Below are 23666 nucleotides of genomic sequence, written 5' to 3'. Positions count from 1 at the left end.
CAGCACTGTAGCACTGAGAGTCTTGGTTGGGTGGGTTCAGCACTGTAGCACTGAGAGTCTTGGTTGGGTGGGTTCAGCACTGTAGCACTGAGAGTCGTGGTTGGGTGGGTTCAGCACTGTAGCACTGAGAGTCTTGGTTGGGTAGGTTCAGCACTGTAGCACTGAGAGTCGTGGTTGGTTGGGCTCAGCACTGTGGGTGGTGTGGTTGGAGGTTATGGGGGAAGAGTTGTGTGTGTGTGTGCATTGTACATGATCGTGTATGAGAAAGTGTGGCTGCATTCGCCTGTGTGTGTGTGTGTGTGTGTGTGTGTGTGTGTGTGTGTGTGTGTGTGTGACTGTGTGTGTGTGTATCCTGACTAGGCCTGAGCAGCTGTTGAGCTGGTCTGGTGCGTACTGGAATGTGTTCAGAAGCCCAATGGGCCAATGGGAACAGGGCCAGCACTGCAGGATGCAGCACAGCTAACTTTAACACTGAGCTACTGTTCCTAGCTGGGGCAGTAAAGTATTAGCCAAATCATGAAATGTTACTAGCTATAATAATACCATTTTATTAGAGTCTTGTAATTTTATTAGTCTTAAATCAGAACTTAAAGCTTATCTTTTTCATTTTACAACCTGTACATTTCTCTTTGTCATAATAATGATCATATTTTGTCCTCAGAAGGCTTTGTTCCTACTTTGTCATTTCACAGGCATAATATATTCAGGAGACGCCCAGATATAGAGATGTTTTTTTAAGTTAATGTCTAGAAGCCCATGGGATTGTCTGTCATGATGGCTCCTACTTCAGAATGTCACATCTATCCATTCATAGTGCTGTCTCCCGTCTCTGTCAGGGCTGGGTGACGATCGGGGACAGACTGTGTTGTCAACCACCCACAAAGCAACTCTCTGTGTGCTACAATCCAACAGAGCTGATTCAACCCAATGCATGCATATACAGAGACACACACACAGACACACACACACACCATGTCTACAGCCACATCTGACGGACGCCAACTCTGTCATGGCAACAAAGCCTCTCAATCATTCTCTGTGGCTGCCATCCCCAGCTGCTTGTGTTGTCTACTACTGTCTCTCCCAGTGTAGCATGTATGAACACCCTGCAGCCCAGCTTGCTGAATACAACACATGCATTATACATCACTGTCTGGAGCTTCACTGTGCGTGTGTGTGTCTGCATAGTGATGAGAGTGTGTATGAGACTTTCTGGTTGTATAGATGAGCTGATTGCTGCTGTAATTGGCCAGTGTTTTGGGTGCTGATGCTGAAGGGGGGAGATGGGGTCTCCCTCCTAATGAGGGAGAACGTGTGTGTGTGTGTGTGTGTGTGTGTTTCTCTCTGGGGCATTTGGCTGTAATTAGGGGGTGCATTAAGTGGTCTCTGGTTTCAATCATCACACATTCAACTGGAGCTTCAGAGGACTAGATTGGGAATAGTGTGTGCGTGTGTGTGTGGAAGTGGGCCTGAATAGGGTTTAGTTGTTTATGGATGGAAATAATTACCTCAAATTATAATGTGTGTCATGGAGGGAGAACATGAGAGGGAGAGGTTGGGAGGAAGGGGGAAAGAGGAGGGAAGGAAGGAATAGAGAGAGAGAGAGGTAGGTCAGAAGAGAAAGAGAACGAGTGAGAGAGGGTGATGGAGAGAGAATGGCTTTTACCGCCTTTGATAGGCTATGAAATGAATGAGCACATTGGATAGAATTTCATTACTTTATCCCCTGTCGATAGAATTCAGCTCATCACAATTATCCCGGTAGATAGATGCGAAAATGACACCTTCAGAAATGCCTGAATAGGGGAGACTACTTGTCTTGTGTTTTAAAGGTGTTGTCACTTGTGAGAGTGTTGGAGATGGTAATCTGTGTGTGCTCCTCTGCAGTACTCCATCCAAGGCCTGTCCTTGATCTGTGGTCGGCTCACGTTCTGTCTGTCAGGTGTTCATGTCTGGCTCGGACTAGGGCTGTCGCGCTGACCGAATTACCACCACACCAGCAGTCACGAGTCATGACCGCAGGCAAATACCCTGTGACCGTTGGTCACGGTAATCCCAATCCAAAACTGTGCAAATGAATGGCGCTGATGGGTAGCCTACCAAACTTGCTAATGGCCCTCGTTAATGGCCTGGTGCCCAGCGCTCTAGTGTCCCTATAATCACTTTGTGATTGAATTTGAATAATCTGAATGAACTGAATGAGGACAATTGGTGATGGGAGTTGGAGGTCCCGTTCCAAAAGGCAAAGAGCGAGCAGCTGTAGGCTATTAGGGAGTAGAGGCCCTGTGTGTGTGTGTGTGTGTGTGTGTGTGTGTGTGAGTGAGTAACACGCAGGATGGAGGGAGGGACAGCAATTCTTGCTAGTTATTTATCATCCCATCTGATTACATAGTACTACCTGTCTTGACTGCATCAAACCGAGAGAAGCTAGCTAACTAGGCTAATTGAGGCTAGCCATAACTTCTCACCGTCCTACAGTTATCCTACACATAACAACTCTATTCAGATTATAGTGTAAATAGCAGCCTACCTGTTGGCTTTTGGTCCTTGTAGCCTTTCTTTCTCATTTCACTTTTAATTCTGTCATTTTAATTCCATCTTCCATTGATTAGAAATCTCCTAACCTTCTTGCTACACAAGCAGAGCAGCAATGCAATTGTCTCTCTCTCTCCGCTGGAAGCGCAACAATCAGAGTGCATTCCTTTATTAGAGACTCCAAATCATCAATATAGAGTCGCAGCCCTTATGTTTGGATTTCTAAGACATTCCCAGGTTTATTGGCCTATCACAACTAAATAAATAATTGATTTTTTTGTGACGGTGAATGCTATATTAAATGGATTTATTCAACTTTTTTAAATGTAGAGGTTCCAAAGGTCCGCACCTTTGGAACCTCTACATTTAAAAAAGTTGAATAAATCCATTTAATATAGCATTCACCGTCACAAAAAAATCAATTATTTATTTAGTTGTAGATGCTAAACATGTTTATGTTAATTAATGGTCAATTACTGTGAGACCGGCAGTCATTTGCATGACAATTACCAGCTGTCAAAATGTCATGACTGCTCTGACCGCTGTCTGTCGTTATAAAATAAGCATCGTACACCCACATCGACACACACACACACACACAGTAGGAGGCTTGGTTTTCACAACCAGTGCCAGGACATTGGTTTTGGCTTGAGTTGACTGGTCAGGGCTCAAATGGATGTAGGATTTCAATGTATTATCCCCTGTCTCTTTTTTTGTACTCCTGAATTATACATCCATGCATCTCTGTTATGCATTCCAGTGTAGTAGATTATCATGATTGTATTTTATAATACATGCACAGCTCCCCCTGTTGTGTGCTATACAGAGACAAATCACAGGCTGTCCTCAGGAATGGTATATGTTGTGGAGCATCCACTTATTTGCCCCCTTTGACCTCCCACCTCTGAACTCCAGTCGACCTGTCACACTGTGACAGCAGGGGGAACACCATGATGAAACTCATGTTTTTTCCCTTCTTATCGCTCTGGGTTCAGAGGTCATATTGTCTCTTATTATCCTCCCCCTGTCCTACTGTACTGTACTGTAGTGTGTAAAGGCCATGTCCCTATTTCCACTTACCTCAGGATGCACTTCATTAAACAGTAGCCATCTTTCTCCTCATCTGGCTGCTCTTTTGAGTTAGCAGGTTCCAACAGACACACACACACACTTTTACGGTTATAGTTTTACAGGCCTACAGTGCTGTGATGTGATGGTCTATCAGCCAAAATGGCCCAGGTTTATGGACCATAGTGAGATCTGATGAACACTGCCCAACCCTGGATCAGTGAGGTTGATGAGCTGCCTGACATTAAAGAGATGGACAGCTATAGGCTGCCAACCACTACAGTATAATAGCCAGTAAGATACTGGGGGATGGGGGGAGATAGGGTGAGTTATCTTATGGTGTGTATAAAGCATCCCCCAAAAAAATCCAAAAGTAAAAAAATAACAAGAAATTAAGACATCACACACAAGGCACACCTGTTCATTGAAATGCATTCCAGGTGACTACCTCATGAAGCTGGTTGAGAGAATGCCAACAGTGTGCAAAGCTGTCATCAAGGCAAAGGGTGGCTACTTTGAAGAATATATATATTTTGATTTGTTTAACACTTTTTTGGTTACTACATGATTCCATATGTGTTATTTCATAGTTTTGAGGTCTTCACGATTATTCTACAATAGTGAGAATAGTAAAAATAAAGAAAAACCTTGAATGAGGAGGTGTGTCCAAACTTTTGACTGGTACTGTATATATTTGTTACTGCTCGACAAAAACAATCTTGGTCGACCAACAGCCGAATGACAAAACAATCGACCAGTCGACTAATTGGGATCAGCCCTAGTGTGTGCTATGTTGCTTTATAGCGATGCGTCGTCCATGATTGTGTGAGCAGTTAGCCAAAGCATGGTCCATACTCTCCAAGTGGCCGTTGCCTCCAATTGGTGGAAACACTCCTCTGCTCTCCCACTGTAATGCTATGAATATGGAGGAGGTTGTAGACATAAATCAATCTCTGCATCATTAAAGAGCAGAGAGAATGAATATGGTATTAAACTCTTATTATTCAACATCATTACATCCAGGCCACCACCACTCAATACACAGTTACAATGGCCCTGATGGCTATATAATTTTTTTTATTGTTCTTTTTGTGCTTAGAGCTTATGTGGTACATTGTATTGGTGCTTTACAGGATATTGTAGTCAGATCATTCAGTCCTGCCATTGGAATGAGTTGGTCCAGTATATTGTATTAGTGTTTATGGCACCAATAATGAATGGTATCATTTCAGACCAGTGTGCATTGATTTAGCCTTGGGTTTCATTGAGCCTGGTCTCCCAGTAGAATCTCAATAGGACCCCGCAACCCATTCCAGCCCAATAGGTAATCAGCTTAATACTGCTTCACATTGATCCTCATGCCATTTCTAATCATTACAATCACTCACAACTAGCTTTGTATTGGGGACAACAGACCAATTTTGTGTGTGTGCACGTTTCTGCATGTGTGTATCCATGTGAGTGTGCATCTCTGTGTGTACGTTTCTGTGAGTGTGCGTGCATGAGCCCTGCACCATCTAACACAACACACCACACAGTGTGGTGCTGACTGACACCCTCAGAGGCCTGCAGAAACACTCAACTGAAGGTCACCATCAGTTACAGACAGCCCTCCCCTTTGTGTGTGTGATGCTGGCGAGATGAATTGCTGTGTGAACGGGGAGATAAGCGAGAGCAGCCTTGTACCTCCACTGGTCTACACACTGCATCTGTAATTGAGAGACTGTCCTGGACAGAGAGAGATGGAGGGATAGAGATGGCGAGATAAGGCAGGGGTTGGCATTGGGCCTCGTGTTGCACAGGATGTTGTGCAGACAGCTGTGTGTTTCTCACTGTGTAGTGTGTGTTCTGTGTAGTGTGTGTTCTGTGTAGTGTGTGTTCTGTGTGCCCATGAGGACTCTTATCTACTCTTATCCCAGTTCATCAGGATCATTCAATATAAATCATCTTCCAGTTCAGTTACAACAGACATATCAAAACAATAGATTTGAAGCTATTTACAAAGCAGATTCATGAGTTTATTCTGTAAATAGAGACTGGGATAAAGAATGTGTCAGCAGCAGAGAAGGACAAGGACAGAGAGGGGGACAGAGAGGAGGGGGGAGGGGGGAGGGGGAGGGGGACGGAGAGGGAGAGAGAATTTGCATAGATTGCAGCCTTCAAATATGATAAGTGCGATGGCATTATATAACATAGATATAGAGGTGTTGGGTTGGCATGTGCCTGTCTGCATGCGTACATGCTGTACTGTGTGTGTGTGTGATCTCCATGTGAGTGTTGCAGAATCAGGGTTGGAGTAATGATAGTGACCGCTGTAATGACTTGACAGAGCCCTGTGCTGCTGTCATAAAGCTTGTACAACAGGGATGAGTACAGTTCAGAAAGTGCTAACCTCAGGGTTTGTCATTACACAGCCCCCTCCCCCACCTGGCCAGTGTACACAATGTACTGCATTGCTATAATAAAAGTCTGGCAGAGAGAGAGAGAGACGCTGTGTCATACTCATCATAATGACCCTTCAGTCTTCTCTGCTTGTGTGTTTGTGGAGCTAGGTTTTCAGGGCAGATCCCTTCAGTGAGAGACAACACACACACACACACACACACTCCGGTGGCTCCGCTCTGATCATTGACCTGGTTAGACATGAGAGACAGTCAGAGCTCTGTGGCTTAGTTAGTCAGTCAGTCAGTCAGTCGTCTGGGAGAGGTTTAATTACTTAGCTAGGGCCTTTAATCTACAAACCAATGACTCTGGAAAAACTCAGCCTGGAATAGGAGAGACTGGGCTGTGCAGTGTGCATGCAAGATTTAGGCATGTTTGTATGAGAGAGTGTTTGATAGTGTGAGATTCAAGATGGTGCCGTTTCTGGTGTGAGTGTGTGTGCACACTGAGCATACCAAACATTAGGAACACCTTCCTAATATGAAGTTGCAAACTTTTGCCCTCAGGACAGCCTCAATTCGTCGGGGCATGGACTCTACAAGGTGTCGAAAGCGTTCCACAGGGATGCTGGCCCATGTTGACTCCAATGCTTCCCACAGCTGTGTCAAGTTGGCTGGATGTCCTTTGGGTGGTGGACCATTCTTGATATACACAGGAAACTGTTGAGCGTGAAAAATCCAGCAGCGTTGCAATTCTTGACACAAACCGGTGTGCCTGGCACCTACTACCATACCCCGTTCAAAGACACTTAAATATTTTGTCTTGCCCATTCACCCTCTGAATGGCACACATACACAATCCATGTCTCAATTGTCTTGAGGCTTAAAAATCCTTATTTAACCAGTCTCCTCCCCTTCATCTACACTGATTGAAGTGGATTTAACAAGTGACATCAATAATGGATCATAGCTTTCACCTTGATTCACCTGGTCATTCTATGTCATGGAAAGAGCGGTGTGTTCTTAATATTTTGTACACTCAGTGTATCACTGGAATTTATTCAGGAAATGAACAGGAAACCGAATTGATCATGGTGTTTGGTTGAAGCTGTGAGTGCTGCTACACCACAGGCATTGGGCTGATGGATACTAAAGGTGTTTGCCTGTCTGGGATTTGTGCAGGCTGCTTCTGCTTTGATGATGCCAGGAAATGTCATCCTAATAACATGGTCCAGTCTGCAGCCTGACAGCCTGCTGCTCACTAACTAACGATAAGCCATAAGCCTCTGTGCCATCATATGTCACACTGTCACTGCAACATGCTAATACATTTACTCTGTATGTCCCCAATACTCTCACACACCTGCCTGTCCAGCTTTTCTCTTCTCCTTCACTACCACTGATGCATATAAGATCTGGATAGATTGATAATGTATTGCTTATACCTATCAAATGTTGTCGGATCAGTGGTCGTGAAGGAAAGGAAACTGTTTGAGACTATTGGGACTTTACATGTTTTTTGCCATGATGCCATGTTTTGTTTTGATGTGTCCGACTACGTTTCATGTTTATGCTTGTCTCATTCATCATGCTTTAATCATTGATTAATTTTGCGTTTGTGTGCTTATTTTTGCGTTTGGTTTGACATGGGCTGTTTCTTGTTTGTTTCCTCTGTCCCTTTTCTGCATGTGCCTCCACCATAGCTTTGTACCAATGGCTAGAGGCTGACCGCCAAGGCAGAGACCCCGATACAGCAGCCACAGGTAAACTCCGCCAACAGTATCCCATCCAGAGGTGTACAACTCTTTCTTTCTTTCTTTCTGTCTGTCTGTCTGTCTGTCTGTCTGTCTGTCTGTCTGTCTGTCTGTCTGTCTGTCTGTCTGTCTGTCTGTCTGTCTGTCTGTCTGTCTGTCTGTCTGTCTGTCTGTCTGTCTGTCTGTCTGTCTGTCTGTCTGTCTGTCTGTCTGTCTGTCTGTCTGTCTGTCTGTCTGTCTGTCTGTCTGTGTCTGTGTCTGTGTCTGTGTCTGTGTCTGTGTCTGTGTCTGTGTCTGTGTCTGTGTCTGTGTCTGTGTCTGTGTCTGTGTCTGTGTCTGTGTCTGTGTCTGTGTCTGTGTCTGTGTCTGTGTCTGTGTCTGTGTCTGTGTCTGTGTCTGTGTCTGTGTCTGTGTCTTTCTTCGACCCTTCCCCAGTTGTTGTATGTGGGTCAGGTTCTCAGAGCTTCTTATTCCAAATCAGTCACTCTCCTCTGAAGCGGCCTATTTTTACCCTCATCATTCTCTTTCTCTAATGAAAGAGTTTTACCAGGCTGTTTCTCTCTTCTTCACTCACTGTTGTTTTTGATAGTGGAGGTTTGGCTTTCTCCTCTATTTCATTCTCTCTCCCTTATTTCACGTGTGGGTCCTGGTTTAACTTTGAGAGACAGAGTGAGTAAGAGGGAGAGAGAGAATGAGGAAGAGAGAGTGAGAGTCATTAGAGAGGAAAGAGGCTTAGGCCCTCTCCTCTCTGTCCTGTCCACTCCTGTTTGTCTCAGCTAAGGGCCTTAGGAGAGCTTTAGGCATCCTTCTCATGCCAGCTCAGATCACTGTACCTCCACACAGGCACTGAAACCAGGAACTAACTGATATAGAAATTAAAATATATACAGGTTAAAAGTAATGACTAAATGTTCCACCCTTAAATATAGTTGTGAAATGTTCTTGTTTTAAGTATGATTAGTACTTTCTTAGTAGTGACTAATTATTACACTCCGAAACTGTGTGAGATGTGTTAGAATCTACTACCTGGTAATGTGTGAGTGTAGGACCAGTAAAGATTATGACATTGTGCTACTATTTAGCAATGTGAGTAAGAGTTAGGCCAGACAACAAAGGACAAGGAGAACTGTCTACAGACAACTGAGAAACCAAGATAAAGAGGCCTCCCAATTTAGGGAGGAGAGAAACTGTTAGGCTTTTTAAGGAGTATGAAATATGGTGCAGGATATTGTGAGGACGGCGATAACTAAGGAATGCAGCCTATGTCTGTATGTATGTGTGTGTGTGAACTGATGGTCAGGAGAGCAGTTTTAAAGTGGAAAACTACAGCCCGCCTACAGAGCGGTGGGATTTTCGTATGACGTGTGCGTATCAAAATATTGTACGACCATTTTGTGGCAGAATTCTCAATGAATAAACATCTCTGACAATGCAGACCGGGACTCTGTCCGTTTCTTGATCCTTTTGGGAGATGCACAGAGACACTGAAATAGTTTGTTAAATAGTTCTCATAACACTAACCCACTGGCACTGCCACCCACAAGGCACCCAGGCAAGAGATGGCAGGATAGTGTGTGTGTGTTCGAGACAGAGCTATAGAGATACAGGGACAATATAATAGGGCAGAGTGCTTAACAGCAGCTTGAACGTCTTGGCATTGTGCTTACGAGGGCACTACGTTCATCCACCTCTGGCCTGCTAGCTCCCCTACCTCTACGGAAACACAGTTCCCGCTCAGCCCAGTCAAAGCTATTCGCTGCTCTGGCACCCCAATGGTGGAACAAGCTCCCCCACGACGCCAGGACAGCGGAGTCACTGACCACCTTCCGGAGACACTTGAAACCCTACCTCTTTAAGGAATACCTGGAATAGTCTAACAGTAATCCTTCCCCTACCCCCCATAAAATAAAATAAAAGGTGGTTGTCCCACTGGCTATCATAAGTTGAATTCACCAATTTGTAAGTCGCTCTGGATAAGAGCGTCTGCTAAATGATGTAAATGTAATGCTAAAGACATGCCATCTGTTTAGCACTGGAAATCTGGAAAGTCTAGTGTTGGAAATGTAATGATTAACACACAAACACACACAGGCATCCCTCTGGAGGACCGAGGTTAACCTTGAGATTTTTTAAAAATAGTCTCTACATGACAGAGTGGGAGAGTGTTCACCAACGCTTCCAAAATGTCAACTGCCCACGCGCGCTCACACACACACACACACACTGATACAATAACACTAACGCCTAAAGTGGAAACCGAATCCCTAGCTCACGTCAGCCATCAATATCCATCAAAGCAGTGCAGGTTAAGGCTTGTCTAACATCGCTACTCTTCCATCTCCTTACATTAACCCAGCTGTGTGTCCCCATCTCGCCTCATTCCTCCCCCACACTCTCCAGTTTTCCAGCTTTCTCCCATGCTGCTATCTGGCTCCCTGCCTCTGGTTCTTTCTGCTCCCCCTTGCTTGTGTTTGACCTCTCTGACTCCTGCTGCTGGTTTGTGCCCTGCAATTATCCTCACAATATCTCACCCTTGCACTGTGTGTGCGTGTGACCTCATCCTTCAGTCTTCTTTTCTGAAGGGGTTTGATATCCTACCATTTCCAGCCCTCACACTCCGGTGACGAACCATTTGTGTATGTTTTTTTTCTTCATTTTTTTTTTATTGAACCAGGTAAGCCAGTTGAGAACAAGTTCTCATTTACAACTGCGACCTGGCCAAGATAAAGCAAAGCAGTGCGATAAAAACAACAACAACACAGAGTTACATATGGGGTAAAACAAAACATAAAGTCAATACAAACACAAAATACAACAGAAAATATATATACAGTTTGTGCAAATGTAGCAAGTTATGGAGGTAAATAGGCTATAATGCAAAATAATTACAATTAGTATTAACACTGGAATGATAGATGTGCAAGAGATGATGTGCAAATAGAGATACTGGGGTGCAAATGAGCAAAATAAATAACAATATAGGGATGAGGTAGTTGGGTGGGCTAATTTCAGATGGGCTGTGTACAGGTGCAGTGATCGGTAAGGTGCTCTGACAACTGATGCTTAAAGTTAGTGAGGGAGATAAGAGTCTCCAGCTTCAGAGATTTTTGCAATTCGTTCCAGTCATTGGCAGCAGAGAACTGGAAGGAATGGCGGCCAGAGGAGGTGTTGGCTTTGGGGATGACCAGTGAGATATACCTGCTGGAGCGCATACTACGGGTGGGTGTTGCTATGGTGACCAATGAGCTAAGATAAGGCAGGGATTTGCCTAGCAGTGATTTATAGATGGCCTGGAGCCAGTGGGTTTGGCGACGAACATGTAGTGAGGACCAGCCAACAAGAGCGTACAGGTCACAGTGGTGGGTAGTGTATGAGGCTTTGGAGACAAAACGGATGGCACTGTGATAGACTACATCCAATTTGCTGAGTAGAGTGTTGGAGGCTATTTTGTAAATGACATCGCCGAAGTCAAGGATCGGTAGGATAGTCAGTTTTACGTGGGCATGTTTGGCAGCATGAGTGAAGGAGGCTTTGTTGCTTTGGATTGGAGATTCTTAATGTGAGTATGAAAGGAGAGTTTACAGTCTAACCAGACACCTAGGTATTTGTAGTTGTCCACATACTCTAGGTCAGACCCGTCGAGAGTAGTGATTCTAGTCGGGTGGGCGGGTGCCAGCAGTGTTCGATTGAAGAGCATGCATTTAGTTTGACTAGTGTTTAAGAGCAGTTGGAGGCTACTGAAGGAGTGTTGTATGGCATTGAAGCTCGTTTGGAGGTTTGTTAACACGTGTCCAATGAAGGGCCAGATGTATACAAAATGGTGTACATTTCCTTGTTTACTAGTATAGGAGAAGAAGATTGCCATGGTAACTGTCCATGAGATTGTCCCTGTAGTACAGCAAACTAAATCAACAACATGCACATCTTGCGTTGTAAACACTGTAACATTCCAACCGTTCTTACTGATGGTGATAGACTATTCATCTTACTATCTCTGCAAAACACATTACATTGATCTGCGATAGTTGCATTCGCCATGAAATTACCATTGTGACACATTTAAAACAATCACTTTGCTCCTCCCTCCATTCTCCTCATCCTTCCACTACCCTCTGACCTCGCTCACATCATCAAAAGGTGCGGAAACGGTCATCATGATTGGTACAACCCGGCCCATCTAACGGTTCTTTTCACTTATCTGAAATCAATGGGTGTTGGTCTCCCTGTTGTTGCTGTAGTATTGGAGACCTGGTCACCCACAGTTAAATAACTAGCGTGCCTGGATTAGCACTAACATTTAATGGCCCTCTCTGAGACTTCTTAGTATACAGAGTTGATCTCTCCATTGGAAGCAACAGTCAGTAGTTGGACAATCATGATCATGGCTTCTGAGTTTTGGTATTGAACCCCAACAAAGAGCCAATGTCTATAGTCACTAGGTAATGTGATTCCATGCTAGGAAGCTACAGAGAAAGCACACAGTAGTGAAGGAAATGGATAAGACTCAGTAAACTGCACACATCTTATTACTGCTTAGCTAAACTAAGCTAGGCTAATAACACGGTCCCAGCTTCTCCTTGCTTAGTGGACCTGTTGTTGTAGTCAGTGCAGCTGTCTGACACATGAGCCAACATGGTCCTGCTCATACTCCATTAGACACACTGCTGCTGCTGCCCCATTAGATACACACTGTTACTTGTATAGCATTGAGGCTTTTAGCAGCCTAGCATCAAGGCTGGGGCTTAATGATGATGATGTAGATGTGTTGTTCATTACACCTTGCTCTTTTCCACATGAGAGGCTGGCAAAGTGAGGGGAACAAGAACAAGGAACTGGGCGAGAGACTTGACCGCTCTCTCTTTCTTTCTCTCTCATTTTCTCTGTCTCTAGGGGAGAACTTTGAGCAGAGCCCCCTGAAGAGGACGTTCAAGTCTAAAGTCCTGGCCCACTACCCTGAGAACGTGGAGTGGAACCCTTTCGACCAGGATGCTGTCAACATGGTGGGTGAACCATCGCTGAGTTTTGAGCCAAACTGGGTGGTGTATGGATGGAGGGACAATATTGGAGAAATTATGGCAGGGTTGGGGAGTAACAGGTAATCTGATTACAAACTGTAACTGTAATCAGTTACGTTACCGGCAAAAAAATGTGTAACCAGATTACAGATACATTTGAAAAACTAGATGATTACTTATTGGATTACTTTTAAAATTCAGAAAGGATGTTTGTGAAAAAATACATTATGACACCATTCTGTTTTCTCAATGACATTCAATTCAGCATTGAAAAACAGGACAAGTTTAAGTTTGTTCCACATGAGCAAGTCTGACCACTATGATGTCAGAGACCACTATGATGTCAGAGACCACTATGATGTCAGAGACCACTATGATGACAGAGACCACTATGATGACAGAGACCACTATGATGACAGAGTGGCCTCCTGTAGCTCAATTGGTAGAGCATGGCGCTTGCAACGCCAGGGTTGTGGGTTTCGATTCCCCCGGGGGGCCAGTATGAAAAATGTATGCACTCACTAAACTGTAAGTCGCTCTGGATAAGAGCGTCTGCTAAATGACTAAAATGTAAATGTAAATGAGTGGATGGAGGGACCATATTGGGGAACAGAAGGAGGATAAATGGGGGCTATTGACTCTAACAATACCCCAACTAGGCATTGAAATTGCTTTTTGGATCGTTTACAGGGGAAAGGAAGGACATGCTAGGATTATTCCAACCAATGCTTTAGGAAACAACACACGCACACACACACACACACACACCATTGGAGCAGAGAGGCCCAGGATAAGACACAATGCAGTGGCTTCTCTCTAGGGTATCCTGGGTAATGGGGCGAAGGCACCAAATCCCCTCTGTCTCTAGCTCTCCCTCGCCCTCCATTTGGCAAATCTGACCATAACTCTATCCTCCTGATTCCTGCTTATAAGCAAAAACTGAAGCAGGAAGCACCAGTGATTCGGTTAATAAAAAAGTGGTCAGATGACGCAGATGCCAAGCTACAGGACTGTTTTGCTAGCACAGACTGGAACATGTTCCGGGATTCTTCAGACAGCATTGAGGAGTACACCACATCAGTCACTGGCTTCATCAATAAGTGCATCGATGATGTCGTCCCCACAGTGACCGTACGTACATACCCCAACCAGAAGCCATGGATTACAGGCAACATCCGCACTGAGCTAAAGGGTAGAGCTGCCGCTTTCAAGGAACGGGACTCTAACCCGGAAGCTTATAAGAAATCCCGCTATGACCTCCGACGAACCATCAAACAGGCAAAGAGTCAATACAGGTCTAAGATTGAATCATACTACACTGGCTCTGACGCTCGTCGGATGTGGCAGGGCTTGAAAACTATTACAGACTACAAAGGGAAGCACAGCCGCGAGCTGCCCAGTGACACAAGCCTACCAGACGAGCTAAACCACTTCTATGCTCGCTTCGAGGCAAGCAACACTGAAGCATGCATGAGAGCACCAGCTGTTCCGGACGACTATGTGATCACGCTCTCCGTAGCCGATGTGAGTAAGACTTTTAAGCAAGTCAACATTCACAAGGCCGCTGGGCCAGACGGATTACCAGGGCGTGTACTCCGAGCATGTGCTGACCAACTGGCAAGTGTCTTCACTGACATTTTCAACATGTCCCTGACCGAGTCTGTAATACCAACATGTTTCAAGCAGACCACCATAGTCCCCGTGCCCAAGAACTCTAAGATAACCTGCCTAAATGACTACCGACCCGTGGCACTGACGTCTGTAGCCATGAAGTGCTTTGAAAGACTGGTCATGGCTCACATCAACAGCATAATCCCAGAAACCCTAGACCCACTCCAATTTGCATACCGCCCCAACAGATCCACAGATGATGCAATCTCTATCGCACTCCACACTGCCCTTTCCCACCTGGACAAGAGGAACACCTACGTGAGAATGCTATTCATTGACTACAGCTCAGCATTCAACACCATAGTGCCCTCTAAGCTCATCACTAAGCTAAGGATCCTGGGACTAAACACCTCCCTCTGCAACTGGATCCTGGACTTCCTGACGGGCCGCCCCCAGGTGGTAAGGGTAGGTAACAACACATCTGCCACACTGATCCTCAACACGGGGGCCCCTCAGGGGTGCGTGCTCAGTCCCCCTCCTGTACTCTCTGTTCACCCATGACTGCATGGCCAGGCACGACTCCAACACCATCATTAAGTTTGCCGACGACACAACAGTGGTAGGCCTGATCACCGACAACGATGAGACAGCCTATAGGGAGGAGGTCAGAGATCTGGCCGTGTGGTGCCAGGACAACAACCTCTCCCTCAACGTGACCAAGACAAAGGAGATGATTGTGGACTACAGGAAAAAAAGAGGACTGAGCACGCCCCCATTCTCATCGACGGGGCTGTAGTGGAACAGGTTGAGAGCTTCAAGTTCCTTGGTGTCCACATCACCAACGAACTATCATGGTCCAAGCACACCAAGACAGTCGTGAAGAGGGCACGACAAAGCCTATTCCCCCTCAGGAGACTAAAAAGATTTGGCATGGGTCCTCAGATCCTCAAAAAATTCTACAGCTGCACCATCGAGAGCATCCTGACTGGTTGCATCACCGCCTGGTATGGCAACTGCTTGGCCTCTGACCGCAAGGCACTACAGAGGGTAGTGCGTACGGCCCAGTACATCACTGGGGCAAAGCTCCCTGCCATCCAAGACCTCTATACCAGGCGGTGTCAGAGGAAGGCCCTCAAAATTGTCAAAGACTCCAGCCACCCTAGTCATAGACTGTTCTCTCTGCTACCGCACGGCAAGCGGTACCGGAGTGCCAAGTCTAGGTCCAAAAGACTTCTCAACAGCTTCTACCCACAAGCCATAAGACTCCTGAACAGCTAATCATGGCTACCCGGACTATTTGCACTGCCCCCCCACCCCATCCTTTTTACGCTGCTGCTACTCTGTTAGTATTTATGCATAGTCACTTTAACTCTACCCACATGTACATATTACCTCAACTACCTCAACTAGCCGGTGCCCCCGCACATTGACTCTGCACCGTTACCCCCCTGTATATATAGCCTCCCTACTGTCACTTTATTTTACTTCTGCTCTTTGTTTTTCTCAACACTTTTTTTTTTTTTTTTTTTTTGTTGTTTTATTCTTACTTTTTTTGTTTAAAATAAACGCACTGTTGGTTAAGGGCTGTAAGTAAGCATTTCACTGTAATGTCTGCACTTGTTGTATTCGGCGCATGTGACCAATAAAATTTGATTTGATTTTGATTTGATTTGATTTACCCAGGGGGTTTTGCAGGCTGCGCTACACAGACTGTGGCTGCTTTGCTGCAGTTTGGGTTTAGATTGAGTTGTTTCTTGTTGACAGAGGATGAGGGGAGGGGAAGCGTGCCAGGGTGGAAAGTAACGTTAGGGGAGGGAAAATCTGATAAAACAAAGCTTTATATTGTGAAATATCTGCATTCATGAGAAAAAAGGGGAAAGTTAAGATGGTGATGATGAAATTGTATTTGTGCTTTATAGGATTTTATAAAACTGGGTGGTTTGAGCCCTGAATTATGATTGGCTGAAAGCCATGTTATATCAGACCATATACCACGGACATGACAGAACATTTATTTTTACTGCTTTAATTACGTTGTTAACCAGTTTATAATAGCAATAAAGCTCCTCGGGGGTTTGTGATATATGGCCAATATACCACGACTAAGGGCTGTGTCCAGGCACTCCGCATTGCGTCGTGCTTAAGAACAGCCCTTAGCCGTGGTATATTGGCCATATACCACACCTCCTCGGGCCTTATTGCTTAAATAACCCATACACTGCAGGAAATGACAAACCAGAAGACTACATTAAACATTTATTGAATCACTCAAGACCTGTCATGGAAGAGAGTGCCAAAGGTCCTGCTGACCTGTCACTCAATGATCTCGGTCCACTGAAGTGTATTTTTTTTGTGGTTGAGGGATTCAATGTTTGTGGTGTGGTTTCTGTGTATTTGTGTGTGTGTGTGTGTGTGTGTGTGTGTGTGTGTGGGTCAATTTGTGTGTGTTTGCCTAGCCCAGCATATTGAACCCCAGTAGAGCTAGCTGATATTGATACGTATCCCTCAAGGCCCTATAGAGGAGGCTCTGGAAGCGTTGGGTGTTGGCTGACCCTGCCTCTCGTGATGCAAGGTCACTATTTTTCCGTTGGTATTGGCCATTACGCCACACACTGGCGTCAGCACCGCTGAATTATTCACATCGGGTTCTCCGCTTACGTCGGCATGGAAACGACGGCCCATTGTCCGGTGTGTTCCAAGCGGTTCCAGGTCTGAAATGGAACACCAATGCAGTGCAGCTATGAAAGCTCCGATGGCAGAACCATTATGAATCTCAACCCTCTCCCTACTTGCCTCAACCCAACCCCCTTAATTTCAATGTATAGTATCTCCATCCTACTCATCCTCCCTCATCCCCCTCTCCCACTCTCCCTTCATTTCCCTCCTCTCTTATCTCTACTCTCCCTATCCATAGGGGGAGGTAACCCTAGTGTAATCACACTTCCTGCCCCTGTGGGCCTGGCAACAAAGCCCTTCTGATGATTGCTTTTCATATCCCAGTCCTTTTCTCATAAATCCCTCCCTCGATTATTTTCTTTCTATCTTTCTCTCTGTCTATGTCTCTCTCTCTCTCTCTCTCTACATCATGCTGTAGATGACTTCTGTCTATCAGTCTGTCTGAAATATATATATAAATATAAATATGGGTTGTATTTACAATGGTGTTTGTTCTTCACTGGTTGCCCTTTTCTTGTGGCAACGGGTCACAAATATTGCTGCTGTGATGGCACACTGTGGTTTTTCACCTAGTAGATAAGGGAGTTTTTCAAAATTGGGTTTGTTTTCGAATTCTTTGTGGATCTCTGTAATCTGAGGGAAATATGTGTCTCTAATATGGTCATACATTTGGCTGGAGGTTAGGAAGTGCAGCTCAGTTTCCACCTCATTTTGTGGGCAGTATGCACATAGCCTGTCTTCTCTTGAGAGCCAGGTCTGCCTACGGCGGCCTTTCTCAATAGCAAGGCTATGCTCACTGAGTCTGTACATAGTCAAAGCTTTCCTTAAGTTTGGGTCAGTCACAGTGGTCAGGTATTCTGCCACTGTGTACTCTCTGTTTAGGGACAAATAGCATTCTAGTTTGCTCAGTTTTTTTGTTAATTCTTTCCAATGTGTCAAGTAATTCTCTTTTTGTTTTCTTATGATTTGGTTGAGTCTAATTGTGTTGTTGTCTCTGTTTGTCTGTCTGTCTGTCTGCTGTTGGCACTGATGGATTTTCCTGTTAATTGGGCCCTGAGTCAGAAGGTGTGTGTGAGAATAAGGAGAGCTGTGTGAGAGAGAGAGCAAGAGAGAGAGTGAGTGCCCGAGGATATGCATGAGTGTATGTGTGAGTGTGTATGAATGTGTATGTGCTTCAGTTTGTTGAACTTATTGCTCCATAGTCATCAGTGCGTCACTCACCTGGACCCCCCACATCATCCCGTGTCTGTGCCGGAATAAGGGGATAGCTTAACACATGGGAACATTACCTGGGATTATCCAGGAATACTGTGAAATGTTCTGCTAGGAATTCCGAAAAGTCTATCTGAAGTAATTTTGAGCCTAACAACAGAGCTGAGGCCCCAGGTTGATGGCCCCAGACACAGTTATGGTTGACAGGAGAGTGGGATGTCTTTTAGGCCTGGAGCCTTTACTGTAAACGGTCAACAGTTTCTGCTCCCTTTGTTAGAACAGGAAGAGAGTTTTGAGGGAGACTTCAATGGAAGTGTGTCAATGGGATTAGATGAAGCTGCTGTGCTACGGAGTCACTTGTATATGTATACAACATGTCAGATAGTGTTGAGTTGTTGATACTGTATAATGTGTCTCAGAGCAGTGTTGGTTTAGGCATATTTTCTCCAACATGCATGCAGAGTTGTACTGATGTTGATTGCCTGTTGATGTTTCCCCGGTTTCAACCTACAGTAGGTCGAAAATGTGCAGGTTAAGACAACAAATCTGGGACCAGCTCCGTTGCTAATTAGCATAGCTGACTCCATTGTTGCAAAGTGATATTAGAATCCTGTTGTCTTAACCTTTGTCATCTTCAACATAGGTTTCAACTCCCTCCCTCCCTTCCAGGGAGGAATATTTTCTCCTTTATCCATATAGTTTCATGATATTTCTTGGAATAGAATGATTTGATTTGGAAGCATAGAGAATCACATTTCTGATGAGAAAATGCAGCGTTTCGGATGTTTTTCATTTGCCTCTTGAGGTAGTGTGGGAGTGATTATCTAGTGATCAGTTGAAACCATGATTCACTCACCCCTCTTATAATCCAGTCCGAACAGAACATTTGCCAACTACAGGCCTGTGCCTGTTTGCTTGTTTATCTGTGTTAGCGACAGAGGTACATTTGTGTGTGTGTGTGTGTGTGTGTGTGTTATGATTCATTTTGTATTCAGCTCAGCTCTGCAAATCAACATAATGGAGATAATCAAGCATATTTTATTTCATGCTGGCTGCTGTGTTGCTGACTGGGGTGCTATCAAAGTAGATTATGCTGACTTGATTAGGGATGCGACACACACACACACACACACACGTAGATGTACACACCCACACAGTCTGGTACACGCATAGTCTGGTACATGCAGTCTCAGTTGTTTCTTATGTAAGGCCTCTGTGTTGGTTCTGTCAACCATCTCAATTATTAATACCAGGTTAATAATCATCATTATTATTGCCCCCCTCGCTCCGTAGCTCTGTATGCCCAAAGGCCTGTCGTTCAGGACGCAGGCGGACAGCCGGGAGCCCCAGTTCCACTCCTTCCTGATCACGCGGGAGGACGGCTCTCGCACCTACGGCTTCGTCCACACCTTCTACGAGGAGGTGACGTCCCCTCAGATCTGCTCGGCCATGCAGACCCTCTACCAGATGCACCAGGCCGAGAACCCTTCCTCCGCCACCCCCTCCTCCTCTTCCTCCTCTTCCTCCAGTATGGACTCTCTGGCTAGCAGCCTCGACGAAGCAGATTCTCCATCTTCATCATCGTGCCGGTCGGCGGCGTGTGGCGGCTACGACGCGTCGCGGGACACCCTCTACGTCTCCAAGGCGTTGTGTCTGATCACGCCCATGCCCTTCATGCACGCCTGCCGCCGTTTCCTGTCCCAGATGCACCGGGCCGTCACGGCAGCCTCGCCCCCGCCCCTCCCCCTGGAGAGCTACGTCCACAACGTCCTGTACGAGGTGCCCCTGCCCCCTCCGGGGCGCTCGCTGAAGTTCCACGGGGTGTACGAGCCCATCGTGTGTCAGCGTCCTGGGCCTGGGGAGCTGCCTCTGGCTGACTTCCCTCTGGGCCAGACCTTCACTCTGCTGGGGGTAGAGAACCTGGTGCAGCTGTTCAACTGCACCCTGCTGGAGATGCAGATTCTGCTCTACTCACAGGGTAAGGGGCGCTTATTACACGTATATACACACAACTACACACACACACACACACTCCTCTCTGCGTCTACATTCCAGGTTGTTGAGTGGGGGTAGATGCCACAGCCAGGTGGTATGGTGATGACAGAAACCAGGTTGGGGGATGGTTGGATAAGTCATTCCTCCCTATTCCTCAACACATCCCCTCAGCTGGAGCCAATGGAACGTTACTGGCTGTGTCATTACTGAGGTGTGATCTATGGTCCAGGCCTGTCCCTGGCTCCCTGGCCCAAATGAGTTTAGGATTAGACTACTGTAATCTGGGTGTGGTAGAGAGCTGTTCCTCTCCCTGGGACTGGATCTAGGCAGGTTGACTGACTGGACAGCAGCAGGGTAGTCGCTGAGATTAGGAAGCATGGTCAGTCAAAGGACAAACAGACAGCAGTCTGTAGATGACAGGCCAAGGCTGACTGTATCTGCCATAGACTTCACTGTAGAATACAGAACACTAAACTACATGATGCCATTATCTGATTGCCTGAAGACTGTTGCAGAGAAAGAGACATTGCGAGAGCTTCTGGTGTGTTGACTGTTTGATTGGGTGGTTCTGGTCCATTGACGTCCTTTGGAATGGAAAGTAGTCTTGCCTATTGAATTATTGGGTTGTGAGTTTCCATTAAGTGGCTCTTGATTTGTTTTAGAGTTGATGGAGTTTAATTTCCCTAATGTAATGATCTGTAATGCATGGGAGTTCATTAGTTGAGTTTATGTCAGTCAAACAAAGGGACTCCACTGTGACTAGCACCATGCCATTTCTGTCTGCTTGAGAGAAAACGACAGCGACAGGCCTCCCCCCTCCATCCTCATACACCCCTCCGCTCCCATCCATCCCCACTCATCTGTCATCTATCCTTGGATGAGAAATTATCTCCCATGTTTAATTCATCAAACCAACTGTCTGACGGAATCGCTGCTAAAACAGAATAATTAAAAACCTCTCATTCCGAATGAAAAAACATTCCAGTAACGTTTTAATGTTCCTCATTCTTCACCAGGAAGCGTTGGCGGCATCCTATTTCGCTCCTACCCTGCGACACGGTTGCTAAAAGGCATTCTAATTTCTCTATAATAAAAACACTGTGCTTCATTTGCCTGGAGGCGCTTTGATGGAAGGGTTGAGGCACGGAAACTGCATCTATAACATGTTCCGTGGATGCGTACCAAATGGCACCCTATTCCCTATATAGTGCACTACAGTGAGGGAAAAAAGTTTTTGATCCCCTGCTGATTTTGTACGTTTGCCCACTGACAAAGATATGATCAGTCTATTATTTTAATGGTAGGTTTATTTGAACAGTGAGAGACAGAATAACAACAAAAAAATCCAGAAAAACGCATGTCAAAAATGTTATAAATTGATTAGCATTTTAATGAGGGAAATAAGTATTTGACCCCTCTGCAAAACATGACTTAGTACTTGGTGGCAAAACCCTTGTTGGCAATCACAGAGGTCAGACATTTCTTGTAGTTGGCCACCAGGTTTGCACACATCTCAGGAGGGATTTTGTCCCACTGCTCTTTGCAGATCTTCTCCAAGTCATTAAGGTTTCGAGCCTGACGTTTGGCAACTCGAACCTTCAGCTCCCTCCACAGATTTTCTATGGGATTAAGGTCTGGAGACTGGCTAGGCCACTCCAGGACCTTAATGTGCTTCTTCTTGAGCCACTCCTTTGTTGCCTTGGCCGTGTGTTTTGGGTCATTGTCATGCTGGAATACCCATCCACGACCCATTTTCAATGCCCTGGCTGAGGGAAGGAGGTTCTCACCCAAGATTTGACGGTACATGGCCCTGTCCATCGTCCCTTTGATGCAGTGAAGTTGTCCTGTCCACTTAGCAGAAAAACACCCCCAAAGCAAAATGTTTCCACCTCCATGTTTGACGGTGGGGATGGTGTCATTGGGGTCATAGGCAGCATTCCTCCTCCTCCAAACACGGCGAGTTGAGTTGATGCCAAAGAGCTCAATTTTGGTCTCATCTGACCACAACACTTTCACCCAGTTCTCCTCTGAATCATTCAGATGTTCATTGGCAAACTTCAGACGGCCCTGTATATGTGCTTTCTCGAGCAGGGGGACCTTGCGGGCGCTGCAGGATTTCAGTCCTTCACGGCGTAGTGTGTTACCAATTGTTTTCTTGGTGACTATGGTCCCAGCTGCCTTGAGATCATTGACAAGATCCTCCCGTGTAGTTCTGGGCTGATTCCTCACCGTTCTCATGATCATTGCAACTCCACGAGGTGAGATCTTGCATGGAGCCCCAGGCCGAGGGAGATTGACAGTTATTTTGTGTTTCTTCCATTTTGCGAATAATCGCACCAACTGTTGTCACCTTCTCACCAAGCTGCTTGGCGATGGTCTTGTAGCCCATTCCAGCCTTGTGTAGGTCTACAATCTTGTCCCTGACATAATTTGAGAGCTCTTTGGTCTTGGCCATGGTGGAGAGTTTGGAATCTGATTGATTGATTGCTTCTGTGGACAGGTGTCTTTTATACAGGTAACAAGCTGAGATTAGGAGCACTCCCTTTAAGAGTGTGCTCCTAATCTCAGCTCGTTACCTGTATAAAAGACACCTGGGAGCCAGAAATCTTTCTCATTGAGAGGGGGTCAAATACTTATTTCCCTCATTAAAATGCAAATCAATTTATAACATTTTTGACATGCGTTTTTCTTGATTTTTTTGTTGTTATTCTGTCTCTCACTGTTCAAATAAACCTACCATTAAAATTATAGACTGATAATTTATTTGTCAGTGGGCAAACGTACAAAATCAGCAGGGGATCAAATACTTTTTTCCCTCACTGTACTTTTGAACAGGGCACATTGGGCTCTGGTCAAAAGTAGTGCACTATATAGGGAATAGGGTGCCATTTGGTACGCAGCCTGTGTGTTAATGTGACAAGGTTGGCCATATCTCCTGATTGTCTTATATGATCCATCAAAAACCAATGAAATCATGACAGACGGAACCTGCCTAGTGCTCACCGTGATCCTTGGCCGAGACACAGGGAGGAAGTGACAGGCAGGCGTTTAGTCCAATCCTGCAGCTCAGTGGAGGGCATGGGTCTGAGATGTAATAATTTCTATTATATATTTTAGTCATTCCAGGGTCCTTTTCTGGATCAAAAAGGGGCTTAGGTGGTGGGTGTGGCAGGGACGCAGCTTTAGAGCAATTTGTTAGGCCCCGGTGTAGAGAAACTTTGGCATTTTTAAGCCAATTTCCTGCAAGTCTACACATTTCTCCATGGAGCTAAGCATATTTTTGTTGTTGTTGCAGTTTTAAAACTAATTTCCTGCAATTCTACACATTTTGACATGCAGTTGAGAGAAAAGGTTGCAGTTTTAAAGCAAATTCCCTGCAATTCTATGCATTATGCCATGGCTAATGCTGTGTTCTTTTG

General features: G+C 45.4%; 1 protein-coding gene across 9 annotated transcripts in view; it reads left to right on the top strand.

Annotated features, from left to right (window-relative positions):
- The window catches only part of LOC121575713 (DENN domain-containing protein 5B-like), a 64139-nt gene that overhangs the window by 14254 nt on the left and 26219 nt on the right, over positions 1-23666 (top strand). For 6 of the 9 annotated variants that reach the window (XM_041889000.2, XM_045212353.1, XM_045212357.1 and 3 more), the window contains exons 2-4: positions 7688-7747; positions 12629-12738; positions 19546-20230. In XM_041889000.2, coding sequence (XP_041744934.2) covers positions 7688-7747; positions 12629-12738; positions 19546-20230 — 855 coding nt within the window. The remainder of the gene's footprint in view (positions 1-7687; positions 7748-12628; positions 12739-19545; positions 20231-23666) is intronic. The other 3 variants (XM_045212359.1, XM_045212358.1, XM_045212355.1) reach the window with 1 other exon arrangement.

Source organism: Coregonus clupeaformis, unplaced genomic scaffold, assembly GCF_020615455.1.
Source record: "Coregonus clupeaformis isolate EN_2021a unplaced genomic scaffold, ASM2061545v1 scaf0009, whole genome shotgun sequence".
Lineage (NCBI taxonomy): Eukaryota > Metazoa > Chordata > Actinopteri > Salmoniformes > Salmonidae > Coregonus > Coregonus clupeaformis.
Note: the sequence above shows the minus strand (reverse complement) of the source record. Positions and strands in the feature narration are given on the sequence as shown.